Source organism: Urocampus carinirostris, chromosome 4 (assembly GCF_059441175.1).
Source record: "Urocampus carinirostris isolate Australia breed hairy pipefish chromosome 4, RoL_Ucar_1.0, whole genome shotgun sequence".
Taxonomy (NCBI): domain Eukaryota; kingdom Metazoa; phylum Chordata; class Actinopteri; order Syngnathiformes; family Syngnathidae; genus Urocampus; species Urocampus carinirostris.
In genome coordinates, this window is record NC_142352.1 from 50,366,377 (window position 1) to 50,390,643 (window position 24,267).

Here is a 24,267-nt window from a genome sequence, read left to right on the forward strand (position 1 = left end):
GTGGGTTTGAATTAATAGTTGAATACATTTTTTTGCACTGATGAACATGCTGCAGTAGCACATGGTAAATTTTATACTACACTAATTGCAGACATGTTATGTTTACAGCCTTAAAAGTATGTGGATTATTTTAAGTGTGCTATGTTTACATTTTATAGCGTGCACAATTTATTTTGTTGTTATTTACTTCATTTTAGATGATTTTTTTAATGTTATTTAGTTCGATGTTGACTTTGTTATGAAGACAATAAATAATTGGAATGTTATTTTGTGGTGTTTTAGTTCTAAAATTCTCCAGAACACTATTTTAATAAGTTTGAAGTGCTATCTAGTGTATTTCTTAGGTGGGTGGATACTTTTATCGATTGAAGAATTGAAAATTTAAAAATGGTCAACAGAAAGCAACCCGAACAAAGCTCACCAGAAGATGGTTCTGTTTTCTGTAGGTTTAACATTTCAATATGGTTGAGTGTTATCCATCCATCCATCCATCCATTATCTGCATCACTTATCCTCAGTAGGGTCGCTGGGCTGCTGAAGCCCATCCCAGCTATCTTAGAGCAGTGGGCAGGGGATACCCTGAACTGGTTGCCAGCCAGTCGCAGGGCCCACAGAGACAGACAACTCACTCGCTCGCTCATCCACACCTAGGGACAATTTAAACCGGCCAATTAACCTGAAACGCATGTTTTTGGAATGTGGGTGGAAACCCACGCAAGCACGGGGAGAAAATGCAAACTCCACACAGGAGGTTTGCATACCTGTCAACCTCCACAGCTCCATGCCCTTACAAACTGTCACATTTTGCCTTACAAAATAATCTTACACCATATTTTTTTTCAAACGTGTTTATTTATGTAGTTTAACATGTTATATTGTACATGTGTTTAGTTATATCATATATACTGTTAATTAACATTATGTTGTGAGATACTGAGTTGCTCGACATGAATGAGGTTTATTATAAAAAAGTTCAAAAATTAAGTAGCTTGGACGTTCACTGTAGAAGAAAAAATACCTGCCAATATAATTAAGTAGAATAATACATTTTCTTATTACAATTATTAATTCATTTTCTGCATTAAATTATCGTTGGTAATATACTGATTAAAGGGATAACCACAAACCTGCCTATTTTCATTTTCTACTTTTATACTTACTTTTTTCTTAACTTCTTTATACAACATAATAATTCGTTACATAATGCATCGAAGCAAGTGAGCCGTTGGAGAGACGGCTCTCTTCAATGAGTTGAGCCGAAAAAGCCGGTTCTCTAAAAAGAGACGGACTTCCTTTCACTACACAACTCAGACTCATTTGACTTGATTGATTTACTGCTTCGTGATAGTCGGTGTATACCGGATGGTACCCATAATTGACATATATGCGTTTTTCCGTACAGATTTTCTTGTACGTCGTACACGTCTTGAAATGCATAATAAACGAAAACGTACAGGTTGACAGGTATAGGTTTGATCTCATGACCTCAGATCTGTACCGCACACGCGTAACCACTGCATCGCCGTGCTGCCCTAATTGAGTCTTCAAAAATTAAAAAAAATAAATTAACACAGTGTGGGAAGTCACTGGGGAACCAAGAGAGCGCCAGTCTGCAAAAATTTGGGAACCATTGGATTAAAGCAACAAAAACAATCTGAGGAGCAGAAAGAGACGTTTCTATTTAAGGAACCGAGCTAGAATGAACGCGCCTCCTACAGGGAGTACTAAGGGTATGTTCGTTTTGTGCACTTGATAATCCATCACCAACTCGACACCCGAAAGTCGATACCGAAACAATATCGAATTCGATGAAATTTTCAAGAGACTTACAATTTAATGTGTATTCAAATCAGTAAATTAATTGAACATGTTAATGAGGACATGTCGCAGCTGATGTCAGTTGCACGTCCAGGACACCACGTGAAAAAATCAAGCGCTATTAGATACTCAGTTGGAACTTCCTACTTGGCGAGTGCCAATGTTCACTAGTGCCTAACTCGTTAGGTAAGTATGGAAAGAGCTCACAGGGCTTCGTGGGTGAAATATGGCTCTGCAGTTTCATTATTTGTCGTTATTCTGGCTGTTTGGTTTCGGTTACCCAACAATGAGGTTCTGGACGGACGGCTGGACGTCGTGTTGTCGTCGCTTCTTCGCGCCGAGAGCAAAGTCGGAATAAATCAAGTTGCTCGTCCAAAAGTAGCCATCGGTAAGGGTTGTTCAGCACAGTTTAGCTCCTGCCGTATCAATAAATACCTAATTTATTTACATTCGAATTTGTACTTGTTCAATTTCTACGACAGCACAATTGTTGTGTTTTGTAACGTGTCATTAGTTTAAGGTAGGCCTAATTTGGTCTGTGGGAACTCGACATTCTTCAAGAATTGTGTTTCAAGCAAATGTCCTGCTTAATTGAAGTGATTTCAAAACGCAGGGTGTCAAGTTGCAATTAAATTATGAAGTCATATGCAAAATTCCAGTCCACACAACGTACATCGTCTTGTTCAAGTTTATTTTATCAGACGCCCCTCAGTCTGGTCTTGGATACACGTGCATTCGAATATTTTCAAGAAGTGCCAAAAACGTGCAGTTATTCAGAATGTTTACTTTCGTTAGCTAGATGTATTCGTGCGACATTGGTCCAAATAAGTAGATACATATGTATTGCATAAAGGTAAAGCTTTTCATTTAATCCTGGCATTATTGTACAACAGCATATTGAAATTAGTTATTATCATTTGTCTCCAACCTTTGGCCACTTGGAGCCACATGGACATACCATTATGTGGGTTAGCATGTACTTACATAATGCATGTATGTGCTCATGCTCGTTATGTGAAGCTTCTACGTGGCATCTATTGTAGTGTTTAGGATGTCTCGGTATGCGCCAGTTGACCAGAACTGCCTACATGAATACATTTCCCCGCTGGGCTTTTGGTTGTGTTGGTCATGATTGTTTTCTGTTGTTGGTGTCAAGGGATTTGTTCAGACCAAAAAAAGACAATCACTTTGGCCTGGACAGATCTATTGACACTAACAAAGATGTCATATAATGAAATTGTGAATATGTTTGATTGCTAATAGGATTTTCGAGAAGGTTTGTTCAAACCCTCACATTGTGTTTGCTGTTAATAACATCATATTGGAATATAATATTGTGAATGTGCTTGATTGCTGTTGTGATTGTCATGATTGTTTTTTTGTTATTAGTGTCAATAAATTTGTTCAAACCAAAAAAATAAACATTACCATCATGTTTCACGCACTTTACACAATTTCCATACACTAGGATTGGGAATATCGTTCCAAGTATCCATGTTATCGATAATAGGCAAGTAACTGAACCAAATCAACACTGTTGTCCTGGGATCAATACCTTGCTCCTACACCAAATTTCTCAAAGCATCGCTTTTTTATGTAGATAGTGCAGCATTGCATTCTCATCCAGCACCCTTGACCACTCAAGTGTATGCCTGATTGTGCAACTCACAGTCACACTTAGCACATTTTCCTACCTGGCTTGCTGTTGCATCCTACCTGCCAAGCAGAAGAGTAGGCAAAATTAATTCCTCCCCTACCAGAAGTGAGAAAAAATTGAGGCAGGCTTTTAGTGTAGTTTTTTTTGTAACTACAGAACAGGGAATATCATGTGTCATTTTTTGTGCTTAAGTGGTCTGCTACTGCAGTAACACCACCAATTGACACAAGCACTTGAAAAAAATGGAAACATGTTACTTTCCCTCAATCCGTTGTCTTATTGGCAACAGAGACAATTCACACATAGTAGCATTACATTATAGTTTATTTTTAAATATGTAATGAAATTGACTTTAGTTCTTTAGCTCAAATAGTGATACAATATTTGTATTCTGTTACATTGCTGCTTTTCGGTTTGACTTTCTTGGATTTAGTTCTGAAAAACTTGTAATAGAGATTTTTATTTCTTTTTTTGTACTGCTAAAGTTTGCAATGCCATTTAATGAACAAAATTAAACATTTCTAATGCCTAAATATTTGTACTGTATTTACAGAAATTATAAATTAACTCAAGGGGGAAGCGATCAATTATTCAATGATGACATTTGGAAGCAAAATCGAATCTGTATTGATCAATAGTCCCCCAGGTTTACTAGAATTAGACCGATTTAAAAAATAATCCCAGTATCACCCGCCCACTACTATCTATTGGTTTTCGTGCAGGTTTTGGGGGGTGTGTGGATCTGCTTGTGGACGGTGTGTCTCTCCTCCATAAAATTGGCCTCACACCCGCTGAGCAGCCACTTCATCATGACTACATAGAAAATGCTGAGCAACTGTCTCAGAGCTTTGCCTACTTTTTTGCTCCGGGGGCAGCAGCAGAGTAAGTAACTTTAAAGCTTTGTTTTAAATAATGTGTAAAGTCAATACTGCATGTTCATGTATGTACTTCTGTCATCAGTACGCCTGTGTAACTCCTAACATTTTTGGGCTCTACGTTTTTGTGTCAATAAGTTTACAGTTTAAAATACTCCCAAAATAGTGAGACAAATACATTTTGAACTTGCAAGAAGAACAAAGAAAACGTTACAAAACCCTAGATTTGTAAAAATCCAACCTTTTCCAAAAGCCCTTCTCAGAACCTGTTCTTATTTTATCAAAATCTCTTGAGTTACAAAAAGCAGACCAACCCTAAAGGGTGTGGATATTCAATGAACAACAACTTGATTGGCAAATCTTGACCATGATGCAACAGTGTGCATTCCCTCAACAATAGTCAAAATAATTATTTAAAGTGCACAATAATGTCTTTGCTGGTGTTCAATAGTTGAAAAAGGACTACATTGTCCATTGCAAGCAATTAGAATGAAAACAAATCTCAGAATAAACATTAAATTATGTTCTTATCATTCCCCTCTTTTTATTCAACATAATCAAAGTAACCAATCAACTCTGGTACTATAAACATTATTTAGTGTAGTAACCAAACATGTATTATCCTTCATAAGCTTTAAACAATTAAAAATGGCATAGTATGCTTTTTTTTGCATTTGTTCAATAGTAAAATAAAACCAAATTATTCATTGTAAGCAAGAAGAATTAAAAACAAATGTTCGACGAAACATTAAATGATTTTTAGTATCAGAATACTCAAATATGTCAAATTCAATCCATGCATAATCTCATGGTGGGTTTAGATTAGTCTATTTTGATTGTTATGAAACTAGGCATACTTTTTTATATTGATGGCAATTTTTTCAAATAAAATGCATTTATAGATATAAAATTAAAATAGTTTTTAGTCAATGTGTGCAAACTATAGATGGAATTTTAGTATGTTGACAAAAGGGTCCGTGACCACCCTAATGTAATCCCTATTTTCACAAACCCGACAAACCAGGTATTGTTGGAAAGGTAGTTAAACAAGGATCCTAATTAGCTGCAGGGTTTTCAAACCTACAACCTTCTTTAACACTAAAGTGTATATTGTTCGCCTGTTCCCTTCAGGTGTATTTGACACCATTGACACACATTTTTACAAAACTTTTATGTACATTTTGGAGTTCATTTATTGCCGACAATTTTTTTTAGAGCTCATGATTTTTGCAGCAAAAAGCCCAGAATATTAACATTTTGTGTAAAGATATAAGTTGGTGCACAATGTTGACTTTGTCAATCATATTCAGTTAAGTGCAGAGGTGGGTAGTAACAGAGTACATTTACTCGGTTATATTTACTTGAGTAAGTTTTGAGAAATTTTGTACTTCTGGGGGTATTTTTAGATCCCTATACTTTTACCCAAGTACATTTGTGAAGAAGAAACGGTACTTTTACTCCGCTATATTAGGCAACATTGAAGTCGTTACTTCGTTACTTAATAAACTCCCTCCATGTAAGTATGCGTCTGTCTTTATTATGACTGAGACTTCCGTCAGCCTCTACCATTTATAACCAATCAAACGTAGCAGCCTCATCACGTGACCATATTCAAATTGAACAGGGGAAATTTTGTTTACAGATGAAACCGATCGAAAAATGTCGCTTAGCAATACAGACTAAGAAATCACAAAACAGGAGGAGCCCCCCTGACCTCACATCAAAAGCATGTTTCCCTTAAAAAGGGTGCCAAACACCAGCTAGCTTGTCGTTATGCTTGCAGCGCCTGTGAAGTATTGGGGCTTTAATTGTGCTACTTTGTGCTACATGTGCTTATTTTATTTGATTTATATTATTATTTTTTTTTTAATTAAAGCTCTGAATTTACGTTGATTGTTTTAATCTACTTTTAAATTAAATGTATTTTTTTTGTTAATGAATGGACTTTGATAATTTGATGATCTGTTTTTTTTTAAACAATAAATATGATGTTGCTACAGTTACTCAGTACTTGAGTAATTTTTTTCACCAAGTACTTTTTTACTTTTACTCAAGTGAGTGGATGACTACTTTTACTTCTACTTGAGTAATATTATTCTGAAGTAACAGTACTTTTACTTGAGTAAAAAATTTGGCTACTCTTCCCACCTCTGGTTAAGTGTTCATTCAAAACCAAATCACCTCTATATTATCATCTCCTTTCATAAAACTGAACAAGAAACTTTTAAGTGCATTTGCTAACAATTCTAAAGCTACAAACGTCATTCATAACTAATTATAATGATGATAATATTTGCAAATTGAGTGTCAGGACCCTGTTGAAATTCAAGACTTATTGTCTTTCTCACTTGTTCTGTGTTCTATAAAATAAAGATTAATAAAATAACCAAAAATAATTTGAAGGTGGTGCCATTTAATCATTGACAACAGTCAAAATGGATCACCCGGATCAGCATTACAATTAATGAATCTTCTCATCTCATCTCATTAGCCGTACCGCTTATCCTCATTAGGGTCGCGGGGGGGGGGCTGGATTCCATCCCAGCCATCTCCGGGCAGTGGGCAGGGGACACCCTGAACTGGTTGCCAGCCAATCGCAGGGCACACAGGGACAGACAACTCATTCGCTCATTCACACCTAGGGACAATTTGGACCGGCTGAAATGCATGTTTTTGGAACGTGGGAGGAAACCGGAGTGCCCGGAGGAAACCCACGCAGGCACGGGGAGAACATACAAACTCCGCACAGGAAGTCTGGAGCTGGATTTGAACCCACGACAGGTTCCCATGACATGAACTGTGCCGCACAAGCGCTAACCACTGCGCCGCCGTGCTGCTTAATGAATCTTGTTGGAGTTTTTTTTCCTTTGTTATCTTTGAGTTGTAGTCAATGGCTAGATTCACACTGCAGAGTTTGATGCTCAATTCCGAATTTTTTGGAAACTCACCTTTCCATCTAAATACGACTTTTCTTGTGTGAAGGTGCCACAACTGTGAGACACATATCTCACGCAATGCACTTTTGTTTGCGGAAGAAACGCAGTTTTGGCGCTGAATTACTCAAGATGTTAACAGTGGCGCGTTTTCCCCCTAATACTATTTAAATCCAAAAACCTCGATTTCTTCTATTGAATGGCTTCTGTGTTGTGTGATTTGAACGTAATTATTGTTAAGAAACACTAGAGCTTTAAGAACAAACTCGAGCGACATGTTGTGAATCCTTGATGCAATGTCGGCTGTTCTGAGAGTTAAATATTAAACAAGTGTTCATTTTCCAAGAATGATGAATTTAATGTCCCTCCATCGTTTCTTCCGCCGTGATTTTTTATTTCTCTGCCACCTACCGCCTGGTTGAAGGCAGAATAGTGATGTTTACGACTAGTAGAGGTAAAATTATAAGCCCGGGCTTAAATTGTTAATCATTAAGTTGGGCCGGTCTGGCTTCTCTCACGTGAAGGATCTACACAGCATACCCTTACGTTTACTCAAGTAATTATTAAGATAAAGAAAATGCTTACCAAAATATCAGTTTAACTCAGAATCACTAAATCCTACCACACACAGACATCATTTCTGCTTCTTGCCGATAGCTTACAAGCTTTATAAACTTTATGCTTTTTCGCAAAATCTTTCACAATTTGAAGCTTGTAATCTGCAGAATTTGATTTTCTTTTCTGTCTCATTTTGTGCAGTTTCACTTTCGTTCATTTCGTTCAGTTAATTTAGGCAGTACATTTGCAGTGCACACTAAATTTAGGGGCCCGGCCCAAAGGAAACCCCAAGTTGGATAGTTCTGTCTAAACGCACATTTTGGCACTGAAGTACGCACGGCCGAAGTGAAACTTCGTGTTTACTTTAGCGGCAAATTAAAGCTTCAGGTTTATCAAATCAAGTTAATCCGTCGGGTTTGGGCGGGTTTGGGTTTATATACCAGCGACTTGGGTCGGGTTTGGCTAAATTTTTTAGACACGATTTTACCTCTACTGTTCATGATGCAAGTCACATGGATGCGTCTCAACTGTAACACAGCAGTCGCTTTCCAAAAGATGGGATACATATCGCGGCAGTAGCTCAGGAGGTAGAGCGCTCGGATCAAGGAATCCCAGTTCGAATCCCGGCTCGTCCGTGTTACATGTCGAAGTGTCCTTGGGTAAGACACTGAACCCCTAATACCCCCAATAAGCAGGTTAGCGCCTTACATGCCTGCAAGGCCGCTATTGGGAAATGTGGAGCACATTGTAAAGCGCTTTCGGAAGTCATTGACTTGAAAAGCGCTATATAAATGCAGATCATTTCATTTCATTTCGGACCCAATATGAAAATGGCCTAGGTCTGGTGTGAAAATAAGCGTATATGTGCCGTTCAGACGGACTTTAACACATTAGATACAAGTTGCGTCCGTGCATAAAAATCTGATTCCCCTGTAGTGTGAACCTAGCCTATGCGAGTTCATTAACATCACTAAATGGTTTACAGCCCTGCAGTTTGTCTGCTTCCCCCCCTCGGGATGTCTTCATAGCTGTGGCCAAAAAAATTTTAAAGTTTTTTTTTTTTGCTTTGGTTTTCCTCGTGTTGTTCCCAGGCGCTTTGTGCTAAATAAGACGCTCTTCGGCGAGCTGGTGGATGCATCCCGTGACCTACCTGGAAACCGATGGTCGGTTGGTGGAAACGCCCCTGTCATGGCCGGCCGCATGGCCAATGAGGGATGCGACGTGCTGCTAGGGGGAAGTTTCAGCCCGGACTTTACGGACGTCCTGTCAAAGCACATCACTGGTAATGAAGTGTAGACCATCACAAACTGCTGCAACCCCAAATGCCTGTCAAACTTTTTGTGTGCGCTGACTGCATTTTTGATTCACCAGTGGTCCCTAACCTTTTCTGTACCACGGACCGTTTTTAATGTCTGACAATTTTCTTTCGGCTAGGCCCAATAATAACATTAAAGAAAAAAACTGATGATGATAAGCCTAAATCCACTGGGGATGTAGATGCCATGTGAGAAGGCATTGCATTTTATCCCATCATCACACTTGCTACTCATTGTACCAAATGTTAGAAAGATAGAAATGCAACAAAAAAACCACCACAAGGAAAACAAACTATTTTACCCCCACAAGTTTGACTCTGTCGGACTTCGTTTTCTAGAACTACTTTCGGACGCCGTGCACCGCGGAGACCAACCGAGCTAGCGTCCGAATACGAGCCCACGGTGGCCGTTCGATTGATTTTGGAGCCGGGTTCAAATTGGTCACCCTGTCAAGCGAAGCTAGAGGGAGCTAATGTCGCTTAGCTTAACCATGTCCAAAACAGCAGCAGACCCCTGGGTACGATCATGTTCACCTACTATGCCAATCCACACCATTTAATGCCTATTTTGCCACTGCGTCTCATCTGTTCCCTCCGCCACTTGAACGCAGCAGGGTATAGAGGCAAACATGGCGGCACTGTTCTACAAAGCGATCATAGACCGGGTATAGAAGGTCCGGCAAAACAACAACCGGAGAGTCTGAGGGCGCTCGGGTGAGGGGATCAGCGGACGGTGCCGTCAAAGTAGCGTGGAATTTTTTAGATGGTGAGCAGGGACAAGGAACTTGAGGAAATCAAAAAGTCACTCAGCTTTATGATGGACAAAATGGATATAGGTACCAAACATCAAAATACAATCATGAGTTTAATGGCTGAAATCAAAGATCTAAACGACGAAAATATGAAGGACAAGAGGATTAATGCGCTAGAAGGTTGTGTAGCAGAACCGGAACGGTGCACCAGAATCATTATCTCATTGTTATCACCGGTCTGGACATCAAACCTCAGACCTATGCCAAGGCTGTGACAAATAAAAGTAATACAACGAAAGCTGTTTAAGAATCTGCTGAGCAACAGATCATTGCTTTTATGACTCATAAGGGGATATCTATCAATGCTGAGCACATAGAAGCATGCCATTCATTATCAAGAGGTGAGAACCAGCCTAAAGGTACCATACTGAGGTTTGTCAACAGGAAACAAATACATGAAATCCTTAAGTAAGTGAAAAAACTAAAAGGGACAAATGTTTATTTAAATGAACACTTAAGCGAAATTAAAAAAAACTGACATTGCAAGACAAGCTCAATTTTTGAGGAAAAAAATAAGATACAGGGAACTTGGACTTCAAATTGTAGAGTATACAAAAAGAAGCAAAAATTATATGGATACGAGAAATGCAGGAGCTGGACAGATTTGCCTGAAGGCCTGTATAGAGCCGTAAATACATATAATGACACTGGATAATCTCGGACAATGATGGATTCAAATGATACAATGGTATCCTGGACTGACAACATGGACACCTTTATTACAGATCACAATAAAAAAATCTATCAAAAAATCGGGCCTTAATTTGCCGGAACTGAGCATTATTGATTACACTGACTACAATAATTCACAATTGGATGAATTTGATCCTGACCACAAATTTCTATCAGCTAGCTCAGAAGATTTGCAAATACTATACTGTAAATTAATGTAATATTTATCAGAAGGGAAATTCTCAATAATTCACCTCATCAGTAGATGCATGTACACAAATTTTGAAGACATTACAGAATGGTTACAGCACTTTGAGAACCTGAACAGTTTCTGAAACGTGGTTCAATGAGGAAACGGGAGTTGATTTTGAATTAAATTACTATAGTTTGAACCATGTAAATAGAACAAACAAAGTAGGAGGAGTAGCAGCTATATATGTGCACAAAATATTTGAATCTAAGATTTAAAAAAAAGCATTTAATACCATTAATCAAAATATACTGTCTAAAAAACTGGAAAGGTATGGCATCAGGGGCTTGGCTTTACAATGGATTCATAGTTATGTGACGGGGAGGATGTAATATGTGAAAAGGCAAGAGTTGTCATCTGAATACTTTCCACAGGGTTCTATCCTGGGTCCCAAGTAATTTAATTTATTTATTAACAATATTTTTAATCTTTCAAAACTATTAAAATGAGTAATATTTGCAGACGACACTAACATTTTCTTTTTTTTTTAAACTTTTTATTTCTCACACCAATTTTGACAGAGGTTTGATTCCTCCATCATACATCAACACATAATATATACACTTGACACACTCATAAATAACAGAAGAAACAACAAAGAAGAAAAAAATACTATTAATAGAAAGGAAGAATAAACGTTCATACAATACATCCATACAAAAAGAAATATATATATATATATATATATATATATATATATATATAAAATAATAAATCAAAATATACACCCAAAAAAAAAAAACAACGCACATAATAAATAGGGGGAGGTGTTTAGACATCAAGTAAAATTTGTGTGATAGGCTTCCATCTTTTCTCAAATTGGTCAAGTTTCAGTTGAAGTCTTGCAGTGATTTTTTCCATAATGTACATTTGCTTTAATTTGTCTCTCCATTGTTTTATGTCAGGAGGTTGTGGTTTCAGCCAGGACACTGTGATCATTTTCTTTGCTACCAGAAGCATTACCCTTAGTATATATTTCTGTTGACCAGATAGTAATTCTTCTGGCAAAATTCCTATTACGTAAGCCTTTGGGTCCAACCGCAACTCCCAGCCCGTGATTAATTTTATTTCTCTCTGGATACTTCTCCAAAAATTTAATATTACAGGGCAATTCCAGAAAATATGCGTAAAGTCACCGACCCCCCCACAGTTACGCCAGCATAGATTTGAGGTATTTTTATATTTTGAAGTGATAGAGGGTGTATAGAAGAATCGCATTTTTACTTTCCATTCAAACTCCCTCCATGTCGGGCTGTTGGTCATTTTGTGTCCCTCTTTCAATGTTTTTTCCCATTCGTTGTCTTTTATCGCTACATTAGTTTCTTGTTCCCATTTTTCCTTAACTGCCATGTCCTCATTACTGAGATCCATTCTCAGGGCTTTATATAGTTTTGATATAACCCCCTTTATTGATTGTCCTTTTGTATACGATATTAATAATTCCTCTACCTTAGTTGGCTCCTTACATATTTTCCCCCATTCCTCGTGTTTCTGGAGGTAATGCCTTAGTTGCAAATATTTGTAAAAATCATTTCTGGGTAGGTCAAACTCTTGTTGGAGTTGTTCGAATGATTTCATTGCCTGTGCTTCCAATACTTGGGTAATCAACATCAGTCCTTTTTGGGCCCATTTTTGAAACCCTACTTCCATACCCCCAGGTTTAAAGTCTGGATTTTTCGCTATTTTGGTAGCCCTATTCACAGATCTTGATATTTTTAATTTTTTTTGTATTGTTGACCAAGTTTTAATAGTTCCCTTAATCCATTCATTCTGGATTTTTAATTTCTTCCACCTCGTGACTGATATGTATGGTAACGATTCCACCAGCATATTTGGACAAGATCGTTGCTCCATGTCCACCCATATCGCATCTTTGTCTGTAGTAATCCACAAGATGAGTGCTTTAATTTGAGCTGCCCAATAGTAATATTTAATATTGGGTAGGTCTAGGCCCCCCTTTTCTTTAGGAGCTAACAGGGTTTCGTATTTTATTCTAGGTTTCTTGTTTTGCCAAAGGAATTTTGCTATTAACTTATTTAACATTTTAAATGTGGATGCTGGGATCAGAATTGGAAGGGATTGAAACAGAAATAATAGTCTTGGTAATATGTTCATTCTGATTGTTTCTATCCTGCCGATAAGACTTAAGGGCAAAATTTCCCATTTTTCCAAATCTTTCCTTATTTCTTTTATCAACATTCCATAATTTGCATCAAACAGCTGTGTGGAATGTGGTGTAATGGTCACCCCCAAATATTTAAACCCTTTATTTGTCCATTTAAAATCAAACCTTTCAATCACATCTGTTGGACATTTTCCTGGTATCATCATTGCTATTGATTTGCTCTCATTATTTGAATACCCAGCTACTTCTCCATATATTTTAAGGCTCTCCAACAGTGGTGGTATTGATAACGAAGGTTCCTTCAGCATTACCAACAGGTCGTCTGCAAACAATGATATTTTATGTTCTGTTCCTCCTTCATCCAATATCCCCCTCATTTGCTCATTTTGTCTAATTGATTCTGCGAGTGGTTCTATGCTTATTGCAAACAAGAGTGGGCTTAAGCAATCCCCTTGCCGGACTCCTCTTTTGATTTCAAAGAAATCTGAACAGTGACCATTTACTCTAAGACGAGATTTCGGATTTTTATAGATTATTTTCACCCATTCAACAAATATTGGAGGGAAGCCAAAAGCTATAAGTGATTGATGTAAGAAGCTCCATTTCACCCTATCGAAAGCTTTTTGTGCATCCAAGCTCAGTAACATCGAGGGTTGGGTCTTAGATTTTGTGCTCGTAATTATGTTTAGTATCCTCCTAATATTGTTTGCACCCTGCCTTCCCGGAATAAACCCTGTTTGATCATTTCTAATTAATTTCGCTATAAATTTCTGCATTCTTTTTGCCAGTATGCTTGTAAGAATTTTTAGATCATTACAAAGTAAACTAACTGGTCTATAGCTTTCACACAATATTGGGTCTTTTCCTTCTTTGTGCAGGACTGTTATGATGTGGCTTCCGACCATGATTTGGGGGGATCTCCTTTTGTTAGAGCATAGTTAAATACTTTCTGCAGTACTGGTGTTAATTCTTCCTTAAAGCTTTTGTAGAACACCCCCGGGAATCCATCCGTTCCTGGTGATTTATTTATTTTTAAGTTATTTATTGTATCTTGTATTTCCTGTTTTGTAATGGGGTGAATAATTTCTAATGTATCCCCCCCTGTTAGTGTTGGTAAATGTAGTTTTCCTAAAAAGTTTTGTGCCGTGTAGTTATCTAAGTCATTTTCTGAGTCCTTGTATAATTCTTTATAATAATCTGCAAATGCTTCTGCTATACCTTTGGGTTTTACTAAACATTGTTTAGAGATAGGATGTTTTATTTGTGATATAATTCTATCTGTTTGGGCCTTTTTAAGTTGGAAGGCTAGCAGTCGACTGGCTCTATTGCCCATCTCATAGTATCTCTGGTTCACAAAGCGCAGAGCCCCTTCTGCTTTATTTGTCAAAAGTTCATCTAATTTGCTTCTGGTTGTTTTTAATACCTGTGATCTGGATTCATTTGGTGTTTTTTATGTTCTTCTTCTAGTTCCTTAATCTTATCCTCCAATTCCTTCTGATTCTTTAAGCGTATTCGTTTCAGCCGGGACGATATTTCTATTAATTTCCCCCTTATTACAGCTTTCCCTCCTTCCCATAATATTGTTGGAGAAACCTCATTGTTGTCATTGATTTGGAAATATTCTTTTATACACCGTTTTATTTCCTGTACTACGTTTTTATCTGAGAGGAGAGATACATTCATCCTCCAATACCTAAAATGGGGTTCATTGTCTAAACTTAATTTCAAAGTAATTGGAGAATGGTCACTTATAGTAATATTCTCTATACCACACTCTACTACTGTATGCATATGTTGTCTTGAAATGTAAAAGTAATCAATTCTCGAGTAGCTGCCATGCGGGTTTGAATAGAAAGTATAGTCTTTAGTTTGGGGATTCTTCTCTCTCCATGGATCTATCAATCCCAATTCTTTAGTTATGTTATTTAACATCCTCGACGTCTTTGTATTTGTTCCATGTACTGAAGGATACTTGTCCACTTTGCAATTCTGTACAGTGTTAAAGTCACCTCCTATAAGTAACATTCCCTTCGCACAGTTGGTTATTACTTTAGCTAATACTTGAAAAAAAGTCCCCTTTTCCTCAACTGGTGCATAAACATTCATTATTGATATTTCCCAACCGGCCATTGACCCTATAACCATTATATATCGCCCCAGATTGTCCTTCACTTCTTTTTCGACTTTAAACGCCACCCCTTTTCCAAGTAAAATTGCTACTCCCCTCCTTTTACCATAGGATGCGTAGAACACCTGGTTCACCCATTCTCTTTTTAGCTTCTTATGTTCAATCTTGGTCAAATGTGTCTCTTGTATTGAGCTCTGCAATGTCTTGAGTTGATTCAATATCTTTTTTCTCTTGATGGGGTGGTTTAGCCCATGTACATTATATGAAACAATATTTAGATTGCTCATGCTTTGTATTGAGTCTCACTGATTTTTGAAGCATACAGAAACACTACATTAATTACTAACACCTCCATTGACAAAACAAACCAAATTACTAACAAACATATTGACAAGCACACATAATTTCCCACCAAAAAGAAAAAAAACACACCCAAAAAACAAAAACCCATGTCTTCCAAGAGTCCAATTGGAGAGTTGTGGCTACCCTCCTGGAAATATGCACTCAGTGCGTGAACAACTTTTGTACCGTCGTCCATAGTTATAACTAACTAAATATTTTAAAGTAGCTCTATGCCAATATATATACATACATTGTTTTAATTTAAAGATAACAATTTTACTTGGTATTTTACTTACTTCTAACTTATTGAATTTATAATAGAAAGGGCATATATGGTCCTTACTCTTTCTCCCCAAATCCGAATATGGCTTCGTTTTGCTCCATAGGAGCTTGTAAGTCACCTTCTATGATGGGGGTGTTCCCTTGTCTTCCTCTCGATTCCGGTCACTGTGGTCCAAATGTTCTTTGACAACATCTTTTGCAGTGTCTCCGTGTTGTCCTCTTCCACTTCGATCCCCATTTCTTTTAGCAATGTTGCTGCCTCCATCAGTGTAGAGAATGTTCTTATTCCTGAGTCCAAAAACATCTTCAGCTGGGCGGGATATGGTGATTGTGCCTTTACGTTCTTTTCCTTTAACTTTTTGATAACGTCCCTTACTTGTTTCCTCTTTTTTTGGATTTCTGTGGTGTAATCTTGGTTGAAGTAAACGGTCTTGCCTTCGTACGTTGTCTTCTGCTTCCATGCTTCTTTCATTACGGATTCTTTCACTATGTAGTCGGTGAAACGTACGATAATTGCCCGTGGCAGTGCTTTACCTTGAAACTTGTTCCCCAGTGAGCGGTGTGCCCTCTCAATGCGCACATCCATATGTTCGGTTGTCGGAATGTTCGATTTAATAAAGTTTTTTATGAAGCCGATTGTGTCTTTTCTCTCGGCACCCTCGGGAATCCCATGTATCTTAATGTTGTTCCGTCGTGACACTTTGTTGCTAGTTTGGTGGTTTGTTGGAGCAAGGAGACTGTTAATTGCTCTAGTTTTGACGTTCGCTCTTCCGTGTTAGCATGTAGCTCCTCCATGCTTTCCACCCTCCGCTCCAGCAACACAGTGCGCTCCAGAAGTTCTTCGACGCTCTTTTCCAGTCTTGTCATCGCAGTCTTGCTTTCCCTTGCTGCTTCTGTGTGTTCTTGCCGTAATTTACGGATTTCGTGGAGGATGGCCGAGTCACGTCCCTCGTCGACCGATGCCATTCCTTCTGCTCCCTCGATCTTTTTCTCCTTAGCGCCCTTTTCCTCGACAAGTTTCCCCTTCTTGACCATGTTTTGTTGAATAATTTGTCTTTAATATGAGTCACAATTTATACCTTTTCTGTCTTTCTCCAAGTAAGTATTACATTACTCTTTAGTGATTTTTGTCAGAGCTACTTTCCTTGCTGCCGTCTACCTCATTGCGCCACCGGAAGTCCCCCGACACTAACATTTTCTATTCAACTGATAATTACGTTTATTTAGTAATCTGTATTAATTGTGAATTAATTCACTTAAAAGTATGGATGGATATAAATAAATTATCTTTAAATTTAAATAAAACCAAAGTAATATTCTTTGGTAATCGCAAGGCAAATCAAGATTTAGAAGTAAAAATGGGTGATGCTGCAATGGACGCTGTATCAGAAAGTTTTTAGGAGTCATAATAGGCAATAAATTAAGCTGGCAAACACACACCAGACACATACAAACTAAGGTATCTAAAAGCATTTCAATATTTATTGTATTGTTCTCTAGTTCTGCCATACTTGACATATTGTGCAGAAGTCTGGGACAATAATTACAAAAGTTCCCTACAGCCCTTTTTTATCCTCCAAAAACGTGCAACTAGAACCATACAAAGGGTAGGACATCGCGATCATACTAATATTTTATTCCCGCAATCCAAATTCTTAAAATTGGACGATTTAGTAAAATTTTTCACTTCACAACTGCTATTTAAGGTTAACAAAAACCGTGCCAGAAAACATCCAAAAATTATTCACTTGGAAAGAGGCAAGTTATAACTTAAGGGGCTGTAGTAAATTCAAAATCCCACTGGTGAGAACCACCAGTAAATGTATGTATGTGTCTGTGTGTGGAGTCAAATTTGGAACAATTTACGAGATCAAACAATGTCCAAATATTCACGTGGTCAAGTCATGTTTATTCCTATAGCCTTTAATCACAAGTGGTCTCAAAGGGCTGCACAGACCACAGACTATTATTAATACCATCCCCTGATCTAAAACCTACATGGGGGCAAGGAAAAATTCAAAAACCTCACCATGAGGAAAATGAAGAAACCTTGAGAAGGTAATCCTCTTTCCAGGATGACCAGGCTGCAATGGATGTTGCTTTAACAAATAATACACCGATATTGTCCACATGAAATATAGGTCATTCATAAGCTATAGAATAGAAGTGTGTTTTAAGCCTAGATTTAAACAGTTCCACTGAGGTCGAAGATCGAATCTCAGAGGACAGAGCACTCCACAACACCGGGGTCCGAATAGGGAACGCTCTCAAACTTGTGTTTCTCTTCTCGGCTCTTGAGATCACTAGTAGACCAGCATTTTCAGAGCAAAGGCTCTGGACCGCAACATTGGGGGAATTTAAATAGTGCAAACAAATGTGTGTTTAAATTTAAATACCAAATAAGATTATTGGCAGAATACAGAGATGACGAAAATGGGGTATGAGTAATACTCGAGATTGGAAATATTGCGTAGTAAATGGATGGTTTACAACTAGTTAACCTTGTTGTTATTGTTACTATTATACCATAACTGTTATCATTGCTTTTGTTGTTATTATCTTTGGTTTCTCAATGATATTTAGTGACTAGCAGCAGTATGATAGTAAATGGGTACTACGATGTTTAGTATACAACATGTGACTATTGTTATTATTATAATTATTGATATCCTACCCATGTAATATGTATCTGTGAGGTTTTGTTATATTTAGACACAAAAGAGGAGCTGTCTGTGAAATGTAATAAGAAAGATGATGGGGTAAGAAAAATAAGCATCTGGGTCTGCTTCTTACTACCCCTTTTTGAACATGTTAACATTTTTGTTGTTGAGTCATTGCGTTTGTCCTGTTTTTAATTTCTAATGTTCGAAATAAAGTTTTCATTCATTCAACTCTTTGGCGTATCTGATGACGGATCAAACTTGAAGGACATTAAATAAATACATTGTACATTTCCTTTTTGTATAGTGCTTATAATTTACGTTAGCAATAAATTATTTTAATCATGGCCCCACTCTTCAACAGTGTGGTAGAGTAATTAAAGATGGTGTGATGATGAGAAGAAAAAAATGAATGCCTTTTCCTATGTCATCTGCATTCCTAGTAGTTTTCGGATTTGATGCTCTCAGTGCTGCGATCCGGGTTTGATTCCTATTGCATTGAATGTTGTACAAATTTGGTTGAGGATATTTCTTGACTGATCAACCCTTGCTCAAATACCACAAAACATTTTGTGTAATATGCACCCAAACTTTGAGTTATTTTGTGGGTAAATGAAATGTGTTTTATATAAGGTATAAGCAAAATACTTTATTATGAAATAATAAGGCAATATGTGGCCTACCAGTTTTTTTGACCACAATGTAAAATAAATATGTACACCAATTAGAAAAATTGACTGTGAGGCCCACGCTTCCAGGACGAAGGGAAATTGGAGTGTATTTTTTTTTCCTGAAATCCAAAAACACTGAGAATGCTGTGAAAAGATGAAGCAACTGGAAGCTGTTTAACAGCACAGCAGCACTTTTTCACCAGACCCTGGGAGTCAAATAGAAATGTTACTAGGTGACGAGAGTGAATTTATCAAAGAGTGTTCAAAGAAGGCCAGGCTGAATACTTGGCCCTTGCACATTTTCAGCTTACCAAATCTGTCCCGCTTTCTGGAAAAGTTTGCCTTAAACCATTACTTTTTCTATTTCTCAGTTGCGGGCAACATTGTAGAAGAGCCAGACATTCATCTCATTCTGGAATATCCTGCTGGAGCAAAATGGGGGGATCATTTCTCCCGTAGAGCCAACAGGTGTGTCTGAGTTGGAAAAGAACACTGATCTAGTTCCTGTAAATTTGACCTTTTATTTTGCGAGCAGGTACATCGTCCACAGTGATGACCACAACCCATACCTGGCATCCATGGAAGAGTTCGCCAACAAGCTCAAAGGTTTTCATCCTGACCTCCTTGTAGTAGGTGGCTTGCAAATGATGGACAACTTTCCTTTCCGGTCAGGTAGTATAAAATCAAGGCAAGCATTTTATGGAGTCACTCATCTTGTGGAAGCTTTTAAACGAAGTTGTACATTAACTTAAGGCGAACGCGCCGCTCTGCTCTCCCGCCTGGCTGAAGTGCTGGCCACGTCTTCTCCCATGCTTGGTGTCCATTTTGAGATGGCTAGTTTTGTGGATGAGAGCATTATGGAAGACCTGCTGCATTATATCATCCCACAAGTATGTCAACATTTTGTTTGTGTAATCAAGGGGGTTCTAAAAGATCAAGGTCGATAGAAACAGACCTTAATCAATACTGCTGGGCGGGGCGCGAGGCCTCTGAAATTCTTTTTTTTTTTTTACTGTCTTGCAATAAAATGCAATTGCACCTCTACTACACTAGGTGGTAGTGGCTCTCTCATTGGCAGAATGGTTGTGGATGTTGGAGTTTGCTTTTAAAAAACATGTATATTATTGCATCTTTTTTTTTTAATAACTAAATCATTAAAATATAGACAGGCAAGTGTAGTTTACTTTAATAATCGTCTGCACGGTTAGACAACGTAGCTATGCGACCTTTCCTCCCTTCGCGAATACGTCAATGTTGCTGTACAAGTTTCCGTCTTTTTAGGGAAGGGTCTATTTCGGCTTGTCTCACAAAAAAGTTGCCTCCTTTGGCACCCAAACGGCTTTACAGTTTGTTTTTGTTGCGTTTCATCCATATATTACCAATTATTATGTAACATTGTGCACAAAATGATAACTCGTTTTTTGGTCTTATTTTTCTCCTTATTAAGTAAGGAGAAAAATAAGACAAAACAATTAGACAAAAATAAAAAACAAAGGAAAAATCTTTTTTTAAAAGAAAAAAGTCAAAAGCTAGAAAAAAGAAACTAAATGCTAGGAAGAAAGGAAAATGTTTTGTGGGGTCTGTTTGATCACTTTTGTGTTACATGCAAACAATTTGCAAACTATTTGAATTACTTTCATTTTTACAAACGTTGTACCTTTGCTTAAAAGTGTGTATAAATGGAGCTCTATTTTGTGTAACCAAATAAATAAATCCACAAAATGTTAGTATGTAACGAAGGATACTTTTTTAAAAACAGAAATCTCATGTAATAGTTATTGTAAAAACAACTGATATGTGGGCCATGCAACTTTTCGAATATTAAATTAGACAATTCATTAAAATTTTAAAAACTAACTAGTGTTGCCAGCAGAATGTAACTTGATAAGATGTCAGGTTTCGGACATGTTTGATAATGCCACACTTGGGATTGATGTTGCTCTCCGTTATTCTAATCAACGCTCACAGACTGATTGCTTAGTGTGATTGCTCAGATCCATGGAAGCCTACAGGAAACATTGGTGACACAATAGTGAAGGAGTGGCCCAGTCATATTCTGGATTTAAATCCACTTAAAATGTTGTGGTGTCACCTCAACAATTTTGCATAGAAAAGTGGGCCGAAATTCTTTCAAAGCGATGAGAAATTATCCTAAACATTTTATTTCTGTTATCACTGTCAAAGGTTCTTCAACTCACTAATATGTTCAGGGGGCAATTACTTTTTCATATAGGGCCGGATAGGTTTTGAATCAACATTTCAATAAGGCATTTTGTATTTCCTTTGGTAGTGTTTATGTGACAGTTAAAAATGGTTTGATGATGTGAAACCTTTAGGCATGATAAAAATGCAAAAAGACAACACAGAAATCGGGAAGTGGGCAGAAATTTTTATATGAACGATCAAATCATCTAACCTAAAAAGAGCCTCTTTAAATACTAAAATGGTGATCATGACGACTTTTGTGTATGATAAACAACTGCTCAGTCTTAAAGAAAGCATATTGCTGGTTCCTTAATCGTCATAAACTATAAAATGCATAGACTGCACATATTCTGATTGCCATCATGTTTCTTCTCACCCAGGCTGATTCTTTGGGGATGAATGAACAGGAACTTCCCAACTTACTGAGCCTCCTCAAAGGCTCCACTATCACAGTCCTGTCTGACCCAAACCCCAGAGTCGCGACTGTGCTGGACCAAATGAGAGAAGTCTACCGCATGGTTAATCAGCGCTACAAAGATGGCGAGCCCCAAGCGCAGGGCAAGCCCCTGACCCGCCTCCACGTGCACACCTTAGCCTTCCAGGCCATGATCGTGACTCGGGGCTCCCAGTGGAAGAACACCATGTCGGCCACCGCCAAGGCCTCGCTCACGGCCAACCGTCACGTGTGCGGTTCCGACCACATTGACCCCAGCAAGGCCCGACTCATCATGGACGAGTCTTTCTCCGTCAGCCGGCGGGAAGGCAGTCAGCGCATTCCACTGCAGGAAAGTCGCCCTGTCAGCTGCTGGAAAGAGGAAGACTACGAGATCTGCGTGGCGCCTGTGCTGGTTTGCACCAAAGTGTATCAGACGGCAGGCGGGGGAGACAACATTTCGGCTGCCGGTCTGGTGTTGCAGATTTGAGGGAGCCGAACCTAAGCACGATGTAACTCTGATCATTAGATGTGATGCAAAATACAGGCAAGGAATTATTAGCCCGTTAGCTGATAATAACAACAGGGGGCACTTAATAATTATAAGTGATAGCAATTATGTTTTAAGGGTTTCGTTGTTACCTTTCTGAACCTTTACGGGAAACGCAAATGGAATGCTCTTGAATGAGGAACTGTAGAGTAACAAGTGCTCTTTCTTGTTTTTAATTGTTTAGATCTCAAGCTGGTGACATGGTGGTAAGCACATTTGCCTCAAAGTGTCTGTGTTTAGTTGCCATGAACTGTCTACTGTACATTGTTGTCTCAGGCTTCCACCAAAATTCCCTAAAATATTCCTGAATGGACTGCATTAGGCGTGAGTGTAATAGACCTTTTATATATGCAGATCCCCTGTTAACTACTCCAACAGAAGCACTTTCATTCCAGTTAGCCAATCCAGTTACTTCATCATACGATCCCAGAGGTCAAAAACCTGTGAGCCCTATATGACTCGCAGATAAAAAGATTTATGCAATTTATCTATGTATTGCTCCATGCAAAGCCAAATGTTGAACATGCAAAGCTGAGACCACTAATGGCGTAAGGGTTTGGTCCAGTGTATATAGGACACAATTTTAACTACAGTTTAGAATCCAGGTGTCACACATACCCCGTTGTGGCTGTAAATCGCAAAACAATCTTGTACGTGGAAGTTCAATAAACAATTTATGTTCATTGTTGACACTTTTTAATGAAAAGCCACAGAACAGCCTTTAACCCAAGACAAAGGTATTAACCAGAGAATTTAGAGCAATTTCATTGGGTGAGTGGCAGTGTTCCTCTAAGCTGCGCGCGTGCGCAATTGCGCACTGCTCGCACATTCTCAGCACACAAGAAAATCTAGCCAGCGCACAAAAATGAGGGCTTAAAATTACTAATTAAGAAGCGACACAAGTCAAAGTTACAGTGCATGAAGGTAAAAATACACGGGTTCCCCTGACGCTGTGTCCTAAATGCGGTATTTTGAAGTCGAGTCGAAGGAGAACGAAGTTGAGTAAAGTTAGTAGAGTTTGTCGGGGAACCCGGCTTCGGCTCGGCTCACTAAAAGGAACCGTCTCTTTGGGGGCCTAAACGGCTCTTCGGCTGACTTAAAGGAAGGGGGGAATAGAACAAAAAGGAAAAATACCAAAATGAAAAAGAAGTGAAAAGCTGAGAAAAAAAGAAACAAAAGAGAAAAAAAGAAGGAAACATTTAGAAAAAAGCCAGAAAAAAGAAAAGAAAGAAATGTAGGAAAAAAAGTAACAGCTCGGAAAAAATAAACATAATGAAACGATTCAAATTGAATCGTTTCTTCTGGCGCCGTCACGAATGGCAGCCACTCCAGCAGCTCCCGTGTTATTTTCGATTGTTCTCGATTGTTCTCAGCTCAGGGATGCTGCTGGAAATGTGAATTTCCCTTCGGGGATGAACAAAGTATCTATCTATCTATCTATCTATCTAATGAGATTTTTTTAAAGGAATTTAAAAAAAAAAAGTAGAAACAAAACACGAAAAAAAGAAGAAAAAGTTTGTTTCATTCAAACAATTTCCAATTATATCAAGTGAATCTTATTGCCAACATCTTCCACTAAAAATGTGATTAAGTACAGTTCTGTATCTTACAACCGACTAAATTAGCCCCCAAAAATGTCAATATTATGCGACAAAATATGTCAGGAAATAAAAAGAAATGGAAATCTTGTGAAAGAATTGAAAGAACAAACAACAGTTGTAGGCCGTACAACCTTGGCAATAGTACATGAGTCCATTCATTCAAAAGAGAAAAATAATTTAGCATTGCCGGAAACTCAGCAAAATGCAACTTGATGTCAAGTTTTGGACATGTTTGATGATTAATTATCTTGCCACACTTGGGATTATGGTTGCTCACTGTTGTTTCAAGCGTTGCTCACCGACTTTGTGTGAACGCTCAGACTAGTGGAAAATTAGAGGGAACATTGGTGAGCGGTTGGAATTGGAAGAGCTATACACAG

At 38.1% G+C, this 24,267-nt stretch overlaps 1 protein-coding gene across 1 annotated transcript; it reads left to right on the top strand.

Annotated features, from left to right (window-relative positions):
• The first annotated feature begins 1,764 nt into the window (after positions 1-1,764).
• adpgk2 (ADP-dependent glucokinase 2) lies at positions 1,765-22,969 on the top strand. The gene is made up of 7 exons (XM_088334820.1): positions 1,765-2,206; positions 4,198-4,357; positions 8,933-9,123; positions 19,470-19,566; positions 19,634-19,770; positions 19,852-19,988; positions 21,684-22,969. The coding sequence occupies exons 1-7, from the start codon at positions 2,011-2,013 to the stop codon at positions 22,224-22,226; spliced, it is 1,461 nt and encodes a 486-aa protein (XP_088190946.1). The 5' UTR covers positions 1,765-2,010; the 3' UTR covers positions 22,227-22,969.
• The last annotated feature ends 1,298 nt before the right edge of the window (positions 22,970-24,267 follow it).

What these genes read in the sequence shown, in the direction of transcription:
- adpgk2 (XM_088334820.1), top strand. Translation starts at nt 2,011, where the DNA reads ATGGAAAGAGCTCACAGGGCTTCGTGGGTGAAATATGGCTCTGCAGTT. An exon ending in GCTCCGGGGGCAGCAGCAGA is followed by an intron (nt 4,358 to 8,932) that starts GTAAGTAACTTT and finishes TGTTGTTCCCAG; the next exon opens with GCGCTTTGTGCTAAATAAGA. An exon ending in TTCTCCCGTAGAGCCAACAG is followed by an intron (nt 19,567 to 19,633) that starts GTGTGTCTGAGT and finishes TTTTGCGAGCAG; the next exon opens with GTACATCGTCCACAGTGATG.